At 22.4% G+C, this 12,751-nt stretch overlaps 2 protein-coding genes across 2 annotated transcripts in view; one reads left to right on the top strand and one right to left on the bottom strand.

Moving 5' to 3' along the window:
* The window catches only part of LOC122511114, a 31,336-nt gene extending 29,015 nt beyond the window's left edge, over positions 1-2,321 (bottom strand). The window contains exons 1-2 of the mRNA XM_043626174.1: positions 2,317-2,321; positions 2,033-2,211 (exon numbers count right to left, since the gene is read on the bottom strand). Coding sequence (XP_043482109.1) covers positions 2,033-2,211; positions 2,317-2,321 — 184 coding nt within the window. The remainder of the gene's footprint in view (positions 1-2,032; positions 2,212-2,316) is intronic.
* Positions 2,322-8,709: 6,388 nt separating this feature from the next.
* LOC122511085 (replication protein A 70 kDa DNA-binding subunit-like) lies at positions 8,710-12,476 on the top strand. The gene is made up of 6 exons (XM_043626129.1): positions 8,710-8,979; positions 9,979-10,129; positions 10,221-10,425; positions 10,517-10,626; positions 10,715-10,862; positions 12,251-12,476. The coding sequence occupies exons 1-6, from the start codon at positions 8,864-8,866 to the stop codon at positions 12,400-12,402; spliced, it is 882 nt and encodes a 293-aa protein (XP_043482064.1). The 5' UTR covers positions 8,710-8,863; the 3' UTR covers positions 12,403-12,476.
* Positions 12,477-12,751: the final 275 nt, after the last annotated feature.

The raw sequence follows: 12,751 nt of genomic DNA, 5'->3' as shown, positions 1-12,751 counted from the left end.
ATATTTTCATTATTAACTGCATTTATCACAGAATCAAATATATATTTTTGACTTTCAGTTAAAGAGTTAAAAAGTCTTTCATTATCACTGTCGTTTGTAAGTTGAAAATTAAAGTGACTGTTAAGTATTTGAAAGTCGGACATATTTTTTATTGTTGGCAAATTAAAATCGTGTAACGAAAAGGAATTCATTATTAAAATATTATTAATTGTTTGTAATGCCCACAACTCTCCTTCATCTTGTTGCATTCTAGGAAAATAAAAATGCATTTTATACTTTTCATACAATTCTCTAGCATTAATTGGATTATGATATATACATATGTAAGCAAAAAGTTCACAAATTGCTTTCGGTAATTGTATTTTGCAAGCTTCATTAAGACATTTATTGCATTCATCGTCAGTTGATATTAATTGCCTTTCTTTAGCGGCTTCAAAAAATGTCGGAAAAACAACATTATTAACTGTTCGTATATCCGAAAATGATGTAGGACCTTTCACATGCAATAGCAGTAATCGAAGATGGAATTTTTCACGTTGACGTGGACTAACTAAATAAATTCTACTTATGATAGGTTTCCTTGAAATTTTTCGTTTAGTCCACTTTTTTGTACTTTTATTAAAAACATAGTGCTGAGGGATATCAAGATATAGCAAACTCCTCGCTTCTACATCAATTTTATTTAATTCAAACCATGCAGTAAGTGTAGTATGGACTTTCTTATTTAAAAATTGTTCTTCTTGACCTTCTTTAAAATATACGTTCTGTTCGTTTTCATTATGAATAGCTAATCTATATATTGTATGTGACAAATCATGAAGTGGAAACTCAAATATCCTATACATTGCTTCCGGAGGACATACATATCTTGTATTTATATATTGTTTTATTTCATCATATACAATACTTTCTTCATTAATATTATTTGACCCTTTGCTTTCCTCATTTTCAATAACTGTTGTATTAGGGATACTTTTCATTTCGATAAGAGCACAGTCATGTCCTTTATAACAATATTTAAATAAATATTTAACTGAATGTAATGATGAAAATATAGGTTCCACGTTAATATGAGCATTTAATTTTAAAAGCAAATAAGGATTGTAGGGCACTACAAATCTATTATCAGCAATTCTTGTTTTTGAATATATTATAGATTTACCATCATTTCTTCGTCTATACATGGGATAACCTGTATTATTAAATTCCGTTTCATTAGTGAATTGCTTTGGAAAATTTTTTGAACACTTTTTAGTATTTGTGTTCATACAAGGTGAATTCATATTTTGCTTACCACAAGGTCCATGTATCATAAATTGTTTAACTATATTAAATAAACGTGTATTAGTTTTTTCATCGGGTATTTCTGCCATAATTAATTTATCAACATCATCTGTTGTCTGAATCTTGTCATTTTTATGTAAATACAATAATAAATGCATATGTGGTAGACCTCTCTTTTGAAATTCAATAACATATGTGTAAGCAATGCACATTCCAAAAACTTTTTTTTTAATAACTTCATTCATTAATTCTTTTACTTTTAAATTAAATATTCTACTAACTATATCTGGCCGACTTAAAACATCTTCATTTTCTTTAATATTATTAATAATTTCTTTCCATTTTGGATTGCACGTCATAGTTATAAATAAATCAGGTTTACCAAATTTTTGAACTAAACAAATTGCATCGCTAAAATTTTGTTGTAACGCTCTAGGACTGCCAGTAAAAGAAGACGGCAAAATAAACATTTTTCCAATTTGTATATTTTCTTTTTGTTCTTTTTTTTTATGCAGGTAGTCCATTAATCCTGAATATAGTTCCGTTCTTAAAACATGTTGTTGTTGCCTTATATAATATAATCGTCCACTTTCAATTTTTACAAAAGCATCAACCACATACTGTTGGGTCAATTTTCCCGAATTCAGAATGACGTTAAAATCATCTCTAACACTAAATTTGTATGAATAAAACTGCAATGCTGTAATATTGTTTTTTTTGTCATTTGAGACTAAATTTGGCATCCAACCGTTACCACCTGAAGGATACATTAGCGGATATGTCATTGGATCTACATGTCTACTTATAGAAGGAATGCTAATTGGTTTATCAAATTTAGAATATATACAAAAATCACGTTCAATTGGAGGTTCACCATCTTCATCTACAAAAACAACTGCTACTTCATTTGCTGTTGGCAGATTATATCTATTTTTATCAAAATTATAATTCCTTTTTAAAATCATTTTTATTTCACGTGGAAAAGTATTATTATCTTGACATAATTTATGTTCTTCTTTTTCTACTTCGTACATCATCTTATATGATTTAGCATATGGACTACATTTTCTGAATACATTTTCCAGAAAACGTAATATATCAATTCTGCATTCATTATTATCTGTTTTACGAAATTCTGTTGCTAATTCATTGTCAATTATATATAGTTGACCATATTTTCTTCTTTCATTATTTGTAGGATGTAGTGAGTAAGCGCTATGGTAAATTTGACCACAAATTTTAAATACTTGAGGTCCTTTATTCTGTAATGGAACATATGTGGCAACGAAACTTGCAAAAGCTACCGCATTATTATAGTGTCTTATATTTTTTCTGTAGTGTATGCTTTCATTTGAATCACCACAAAGCAATTCTTTTAATTCTGTAGGATATAATGGATCTTCTGCCAAGCTAATTTTACCTTTATGACAACATGTACTAAACTTTTTATCTTTTGGCATTTCCAACATAAAATGTTTAGCATTACAAAATTCACAAATAATATTCATTTCACCTAAAAAATTTTCTTGAATAGAAACTTCATCTTTTAACATTGCAATATATTTCAAATTTTCAATGTCATCTTTTACTTTTATTTTATTATTATCACAAAAGTTTCCATTTTTATATTTTAACTTTTTTAAGTCTACATTTTCTATATCATTACTATTATCATTAGTTTGAATTTTTCTTTTTTTAAGATTTTCTCGATATTTCTTGCACTTTTCTATATTTTTTAGTTTCATTTCTTCACTTTTATTTTCGCGATTTTTTTTACATTTGTTTTTATTTTTTAATTGCATTTCTTCACTATTAATTTCATTTTGAATTATCCTATAGTTTTTACATTTTGATTTATTTTTTGATTTAATTTCTTTTTGATTAATTTCATTTTGAATTTCACGATAACTTTTGCATTTATTAACATTCTTAAAATGTTCATTTTCTTTGTTAATTTGCATCTTTACATCTCTATATTTCTGACATTTGTTTTTATTTTTCAATTTTAATTCTTCATTACTTTTCATAATTTCACGATATTCTTTACATTTATTTTTATTATTTAACTGTAGAATTTTGTCATCTTTCCTACATTCTCGATATTTTTGACACTTTTCTTTATTCTTTAATTGCTTTTTCTGTTCATTCTTAACCTTATCTATTTTATAATAGTTTTGACTCGTTTCTTTATTTTTCAATTCCAAATTTTGACATTCTGGTTTTTCACCATTTACTTTTATTAGATTTTTTAAATTACTTTTTATATTATCAATTTTTGCCAAGTTAATTTTAATGTTATAATTGTTCTTAACAATGTGACACGTATTAAAATTTGAAATTTTAAAGTAATCATATTTCATAATTTGATGATTTTCTAATGGTTGAGATACAGAAATAATATTATGCGTGTTTAAGGTAGATAATACTGGAAACATTTGTAATGTATTCGTTTCAAATATGTACAATAAATGCTTTCTCATATCAGGAATTGAAAATGTTAAAGAACATGGACATATGTTATTAATAATTGCTGTAACAAAAGCAATAGCAAATACTCCACAATCGAAATTGTTCGTTTGATATTGAACTTTTTCAAATACAATTTTTAAATTAGTATGGTCTGAAAATAAATTTTGAAGGTATATTTGATGATCAGGATGTAATTCGCCACTATTTGCACTATTATAAACATGAACAACATTTGAATTATAATATATACATATCCAATGGCCTTTGTCTTTTTTATTTTTTTCACATGAAAATAGAATTTGAACATAATTAGTACCCAGTGGTATCTTCCTAATATTTGATGGTATTTGTAATAATAGTGGTGATTGCATTGAATAATTTGAGTTTAACATTACAATGTTATTAAATTCATGTATGTGAATATCATGCAGCATGCTTTTTTCTAAAGAAAAATCACCTGTCCCTTGGACAATTAATTTGTCTTCAAATGTTAAACCCATAATTATTAATCTATAGACAAAATGAGCAATTAAATGTTTCTAATAATTTTAGTTTTTTTAAAACTCGAAAAATAATCTGTAAATAAAATATTCATTATTAATAAAATAGTTGTAAAAATTAATTTGAGGTAAGTTTACTTTCTTTAGCAAATTAAAAAAAAAATTTTGCTAGAAAGTTAGCAAAGGAGATACAGTTTCAGGGCATATATTATTAATTATGTTATATGAACCATTTTTCCATTTACAGACGTAAAGGAATTAATTAATTTCGTACTCTTTGAAATATTTGAATTTTTCTTAAAAATTGGATTTTTTGAAATTTAAACCAACGTAGAGACTAAACTTCTAAATGGATATGTAAAATACTCTAGAATACTATTAATTGAGTTAAAATCTCGACCAAAAAAGAAGTCGCTCTTACAATGAGTAAAGTGATTCGGAAGTGTAAAAGTAGTGTAAAATTTAAATTTTAAAGGTAATTTATTTTTTTCCTACTACTTTGAACATTGAAATTGATTATATTAGTTTAGTTAAGTGATAATTTTGACTAAAAAAAAATTGGGGTGGCTGCCATAAAAAGTTGCATGTCATCATGAGTGAACCACTGTTTATAACCATGAGTGGACTGCCTGTTTTTTATATTTTTAATGACAGTTTACTCTTTTTATGAATATAAATTGACGAAAAATTAGCTTTTTTGAAAAGTAAATTGTTTTTTCCAAATAAAAAAAATCAAAGCTATTATGGTATAAACACTTATCTAGGGATCTAAACTAAATCTTGGAATAGAAACCTCCTATTAATTTGCTTTCATAAAGAATTTTTAAGAAAAAAGCTTAGGCGGTGACATTACCCTAATTAAAAATTATGGATTTTCAAATCTTCATTATATCCAAAATATTCAATGAAAATTGTTTAAAAAACATTTTTAATATTTTTTTCTAATTCTACATATAACGATAACTTTTTTAAAAAACATCGTACAGTAATTTAAAAAACCGCTGTCAAGTTGTATATTTTTTTCAAAATTTTGTTGCTCATTTCATGAACACTTTGCTTTCTCATAGAGATAATAATAATAGAAATATATGAATAACTTTTTATAAATATAGTAAAAGTGATTTAATTTTGGGTCAATAAATGTCTTTTTAAATACCCTACAAGATATGTTATAACAGTTTAATAGTTAAACAAAAAAGTTGAGAAAATGTCATTTCCCACAATTTTTGGTTTTTAAAATACTGCAAAAAATGGCGTCTAAAAATAAGACGTTTAGACGTTTATAATCGTCTTATGTAGATAAGCGTCTTATTTGAGCGTCTTAAATGAAAAACATAACCGCCAAATACATGCATTTTAAAAGGCAAATAAGACGCTTATAAACGTCTAAAATGTGACCACGTAAACGTCTTAAACCAAGACGCTTTTTTTTTACAAAAATAGGTCAATCGAAGCGTTTTTTAATGCTCTACAAGTTGGTAACGATAATTTTAAAGTTACTTCTACATTTTTCATCATTTTCAAAAAAGTTTTAAGACCAAAAAAACGGTATTTGTATGTAACAAAAAATAGTTTGCTTTTTCAAATTGAAACAAAAAAATTAAGAATATAATCAAAATGGAATATTATGCAGTCAAGGGAAAGGAACAAAAAGAACTCAGTGTTTAACAAAATTAATGTTTAATAAAAATTAGTTTGTTTTTTCGATTTTAAACGAAAAAAATTAAAATTAGATGCAACGTAAAAATTTTAAAGCACGTCGTGTTGCCGGTGAAAAATCTTAATTAAATTTTGGTACCGGACCGGCACAGGGCCATTATTAACATTTTTGCTGTCAGAATTTCTGTGCCGGTAGAAAATAATACCATCTAAATCTGAATGAGTGAAAATTTCAATGAATAATTGGATCTAATAAATATTACTTTAAATCAATTAGGAAAATTACTTGATTCAATAATGCATGGTTTTTAATTCAATTAAATATTTATTTGCATCAATAAAATAATTTTTTTTAAAGAACTAAACATTTATTTGTATCAAATATGCAATTATTCTTTATAATTAATTATTTTAATTGAGACTAATACTTTAATTGCGTCAAATAATTAATTATATAGCCAAATACCAAAATTATTTGCATCAAAACAAAGCAGTTTTGGATTCAAATAAATCTCAATTTGTATTAAAGAAATGAATCTTTTTCCATTTCCAAACGTAAAAGAAATATAAAAATAATAAAAAGCAATTTGGAAAATTATATCAAGATTCGTGGTAGAGAATTGTTGCTAAGTAAAAAATTTAAACCGTGAATAGGGTAAACCAAACAGTAGTCAGACACTTTTTCAATTTTGAATAGCTATAAAACCGTATGAGATAAAAATATTTTGTTTGTTGCTAATCATTTCTAAGTTGATCATAAACAAATCTAAGCTTTTGTAATTGAAAAAAATCTTTTTTTACAGTTTTTGAAAGCTTTTTTAAGTGGCCGATTACTGTCGGATTCTTACTTATTTATTTACTAATTTTTTTAACGAATAAAAACTTATTTTTATAAACATAGTTTTAATAGTTTTGTGTGATCGTAAGATAAAGAAAAAATAAATAAAATAAAAGGAAGAATTATAATAAGGTTATTCAATTTTTTGGTTACTTTTATAGAAAGAAAAATAAAATAATAAAAGAAATAATTATAATAAGGTTATTCAATTTTTTGGATACTTTTATATAATTGAAGCAAAGAAAACTAAACTTCTAAACGTATTTGTAAATATTTTGGAATATTATTTATTAATTGGTTTAAAATCTTGATATCTATATTTCAAGAAATTTCAAAACATTTCATATTTTTTGAAATATTTAGATTTTTCCGAAAACAATTAAATTTTTTAAATTTAGACAAACGTAGAGCCTACACTGAAAATAAAATATTTTTGTTTTAAGAGCATTTCTCTTATTTGAATGCATATATTCTTCTTGTATATGGATTTATCATTTTCATACAAGAATTTCTTTTTAAGACGTTACATAAGTCAAAACGATCCGTATTACGATAATGATTATTGTTGGTTTAAATTATGTTTAAAATTTTATTTTTTAGAATTATTAATTATTGTTAATTATTATTATTAATTATTTTTTGAAATATGTAATTAAAGAAATTCAAAATTAAATAAAACAAAACATTTTTTTAATAACAATTTTTTATATTTTTTTATTAATTGCAAAGACTCGCGTTTTTTAAAATTCAAAATAGCAGAACTAATGTGGAGGTAAAAGTTTGAAAAATTTATTGGATTTACTCAGAATTTCTTATTAAACTAATCTTAAAAAAAAATTTTTTAAATAAATTATAAAAAGAAAATTTTAATAAATTATTAATTTAATTTCTATAAACATATTTTTGGAAAATATTGGGATGCGATTATGTAAAAATTGATAGACTGACTTTTGTTTCTTTAAAAGTACTAAAATTTTTAGTTATCGATTACTTAATATTATTGATATTATTGATTATTTGATCTCATGAGTTTAAAAAATGACATCCGTATGTGTGTGTCCGTATGTAAATATCTCGAAATAATGAAGAGCTTTAGAGATGAATTTTTTTTAAAACTTTATGGTCTCACGTGTGGACATAAAATGAGAGTAATTTGTGATAGATTAATACAGTTTAACTATAATTTATTTATATTATCAATCAAGCTTCTTATATTCTCAGAGCAAACCCATTATTAGTCAAGAGCTGTACATTTAAATATTTGAATTTTTCGCTGATTAAGAATTATAATTACGAAAGAACATTTCGACCATATCAGCAAATAGTGAATCAAAGACTTCAATTGACATCTAATAGATGTCACTATTCAAATATTTATTAACATATCACATTAAAATTTATTTTTTAAAACTTTTTTTTAGAAAAAAGAAATATATAGTAGGACGATTATTTTTTTAATTAAATTATTACTAAATATATCATTTACTTTCAGAAATTAAAATATTATGTTGTTTCTTTAACATTTTTATTAATTTTTTTATTTATTTCATATATGTAAACTACATTAACCCATTAAAATTAAATATAAAAAACAAAAAGCAATTAATAATCTTTTGAAAATGAAAATATTAATTAAAAGAAATAAAAAATCATAATTATTAATGACTTACAATATGTAATTGTATTTATTTATTCTGTAATAAATTAAATAAAATTTTAAATAATTAAAATTAATATAATTATATTACTATTTAATATTATAATACAAAATAAAATATTTACAAACATAAATCAATAATACATTTATAAAAATTATTTATTATATATGATTAAAATATCTTACTTGGAATAATAATAATAAAACAGTTTCACGTTCTGTAGAATTCAATTTTTTTTACACAAAATTATATTTAACTTTTAAACTCTAAATGATAGATTTACATTTTTGTAAGCAGTATATCTCAATCAAGTTTAAACAGTTACAAATTATATTGATAATTCTATTATACAAGAATTCCCCTAATTCATTTCTATAATAACAAAGAAATAAGAATATTTTGAATAAAGTATAAACATTAGTATCGATTTGAAATTGAAACAGTAAACACGCATCATGAAACACAATAAACGAAATTTAGAATCTGATGACCATGGTTTCTCTCATAATTTAAATAAAGAAAAAAAAATAAAAATTGATAGTTTCATGGATATACAAAATACAATATCAGAGTAAGTTCTATAATTTTTAAATTATAATTTTATAATTTTTTTTTTTATTAATTTCGACATAATTATACAACATATTAACAACAAATTTTAAAAGTTTATTTTCTATATATTATAATGCTAATTATTTTATTTAATTATATATGGAAATAATACAAAATGTTGCCTTTGTACAAAACAAAATGACAGAAACGTGTTTGCTTATATTTTTTTTAAATCATGTAGAAACTTTATAAAGCTACATAATTTATTTTTATTAATACAAAAGTTTAAAAAATGAATTGAAGGGTGCACTAAAACAAAGCTGTATCCTCCAACACGACACTTCAACTTTTAGAGCTAAATATTAATAATTTATAATTAAAATCAGTTTATTAATCACAAAAAATTTTTTATAATGATCACAAACTTTAACTAAATAAGAATTTCTTACATATTTAACCATTTATTTTACAAAAAAAGACTTCTGACTTTAAATTTGGTGCAAATATAATCTACGAAAAATTGGCGGATAATTCATTGTTTTAGTGCACCCTTCAATTATTATTAATATGTTTTTAATAAATTATAGCTTTTTAAATAAAAATTTATTATTTTTTTAATTTTTAAAATATTAGAAAATGTAAGATTTGTGCAAAGTATATTATCTAATTTTGTTACATGATAATGGTTTAAATACCCTTACTGTTTAATCAGCAATAAACTAAGTTGCCTAATTTTTATTTGCATAATAGAATTATTTTGTTACTTTCAAAAATTGTTATTAAACAAAAATAATATTAACTTACAAAAATAATATTAACTTCCAAAAATTAATTTAAAAAGTAATAAATCATTATCTTTAATCATTAGAAACATAGAAGATTGGTGTTTTTCAAATTTTTTCGGTTTTTAAATATATTTAATTAAATAATACATTACTTAATGCATAATTAATATAATGCACTATAATTTTTATTATTATTTAATTTTTTTGTTTTAAAACATTTTTTTGGTTTATAGATGGGTTATTCGTTGCAAAATTGTGAATAAATCAAACATTAAGTCGTATAAAAGTGGAAAATTATTTTCTATCGATTTAATAGATTCTTCAAGTCAATTTCGATGTACTTTCTTTGACGATGCGGTTGATAAATTTTTTGAAATTGTGCAGGTAATTTGGTTGTTTTTTAATATTATGAACTCAAAATATTATGATATTAAATTTTTTTTTTGTTAAAATAAACTTCTTTTTTTAATAATAGATCGGTAAGCAGTACATTTTGTCAAAATTCTATGTATCAACACCTCATCCAAAATTTAATGTATTCAATAATAGAATTGAAATCCAAATGAAAACTGATTCGTCGATCAAAGAAAATGATGAAAATGATATTTTCCTTCCTGACAACATGTATACTTTTAAAACCATCGAGGAAATTAAATTAATGGAAACAGGAACATTTACAGGTAAGAAGTACATAATGGAATAAAACATACAAAATAAAATATATATGTAATAAATAAAAGTAATAACAATTAATAACAATTAAATTTGCAGATCTAAAAGCGAAAATCTTTCACATAAATGAAATTGAAGAAATTGTTCTTAAAACTGGAACAAAATTCGTAAAAAGATCTGTAACAATAGTCGACGAGTTAAACGAAAAAGTAAGATTGAATTCAGTATATGTAATTTAAATATAATTTGTTTGCATAATTTTATTTTAAATAAATTTAAAAACATTTTTATTTTCAGATTGATTTTGCATTATGGCGTGAGAATGCACAAAATTTTTCGATGAATGTTGATGATGACATTATTATTAAAGGCGGAAAGGTCCTATTTTACAATAACATTGCCTACATTTCTATAATAAATTCATCAATTATAACACTTAATGAAGGTTCTGAAAATGATTAAATTACAATTTCTTAGTTCCTTAGAACCATTTCATTGTAGATTAATCGATTTTTCTTTATTATAATTTCAAAGAAAATTATATTTTGAGTTATTCCTACGCGTTTTGGAATAAAAAAAATAGAAATAGCTCCTACGATATATAAAAGAAATAAATTATTATATAATACATATTTTCTTTTTGAAAAAGTCATAACTGTGACAGTTTGATGTTAATTGTTTTTTATATAGATATATTTCGTTAACAAATATGGTTTGAAAGCAATTAAATCATATTTAGAGAGCAGTGTAACTGCAAATGTTACTGTTTAAGAAATAAAATAAAAAGAAATGTAGATTTCTATTATTTGTTAACAAAAAATTTTCAATTCAAAAAAATTAATAAATTATATAATAGAAAGGAATTCTATTGATTTATAAGTAAATAGCGATAAGTATCCAATTTATTGTAATTAACGTATATACACTATAAATTTGTAATATTTTACTAATTATTAAATGGAATTTAATTTATAAATTAACTGTTTCATTTACATTTATTTAATTAACTGTTTATTCAAGTTATTTAAGTTATTTAAGTTAAAGATAATTATATGACATTCTTAATTATTATATTTAATTTATCTATTTTTTTAATATAATGATATTTTTGTCAATTATAAATTATCTAGAATTTTTAAATTACTAATATTTTAATTCTAAATTATAATTATTGAAACTTTAAACTTTTAAAATTAAATAAATTATATTTTAATATTATTTTTAATTTATAAATATATCAATTTTTAAATACATTGCATTAATTTAAATTAATTTAAATATCCTTATTCTTTAACTTTTTTTTTATTATAATTGATAATTACAATAGATTATATTTTTTAATTTTGTTAAAAAGACATATTCACTGTGTCTATTTAGTTGACAATTTAATAAGTTTTTGTAAAAAAAGGACATAAAATAACAAAATTTCACTTATAATTTTAATATCACGTGTATTGACGTTATTAGTATATTTGAAAAAAAAAATTGTTGCTTTTTCTATCATAGAAATTTATTAATTCCTTTTTATAAAATTACATGGAGAAAAGTAGTAAAAATTATCGTTTAATAATTTTTAAAAAATAGTTTAAAAAATAATATACTAAGCTTTTAATTGTAACGAATGAAATTTATGTAAAAAAATTTAAAACATATTCTTTTAATGAAAATTCCTTATATTTACTCCGTTTTGCGTGATTGTACCAAATTTCCGGTTTATTTCAGGTTATTTACAAATTCTTAGTTCGTTAGACACATTACTATTTTTGAAACGTTTTAAAACTAATTAATGCCACTTATAATAATATGATTAATTAATTTTAATTAATATTATAGGGGAAGAAGAAGCAAATAATAATAATGACAAGACAGAAGATCATTCTTCTAAGCATGATGAGAATGAAAGAAATACGAAGCATTCAAAAAATGTGAGACATAATGAAGAACATAGACAATCTCAATCGTCTGCTATTTACAGACCTATTTAAAACTCGTAATTTCTACAATTCAAAGCGATATAAAGGTCATTTTCAGAATTATCAACATGCTGCATTTAGAAGGAGAAAAAGTAATTATTCTTTTTATAATATTAAATTAAATTTAAATGTTTTTATTACAATCAATAATTTTTTTCGATATGTTTTATAAATTACATTAATTTTATTAATTAATTTTATTTTATTCATCTAATTAAAATTCTTTTCAATTACAATTTTTCACATAGTATTAAATAAAAGTAATAAACAATCATTAATAATTGTCATTTTATATCATTGATTTATTATAATTAATTCGATTATAACAGTTAATTTATAAATTAAATTCCATTTAATAATT

The sequence above is a fragment of the Leptopilina heterotoma genome, unplaced genomic scaffold (assembly GCF_015476425.1).
Source record: "Leptopilina heterotoma isolate Lh14 unplaced genomic scaffold, ASM1547642v1 Lhet_80, whole genome shotgun sequence".
Taxonomy (NCBI): Eukaryota; Metazoa; Arthropoda; class Insecta; order Hymenoptera; family Figitidae; genus Leptopilina; species Leptopilina heterotoma.
Note: the sequence above shows the minus strand (reverse complement) of the source record. Positions and strands in the feature narration are given on the sequence as shown.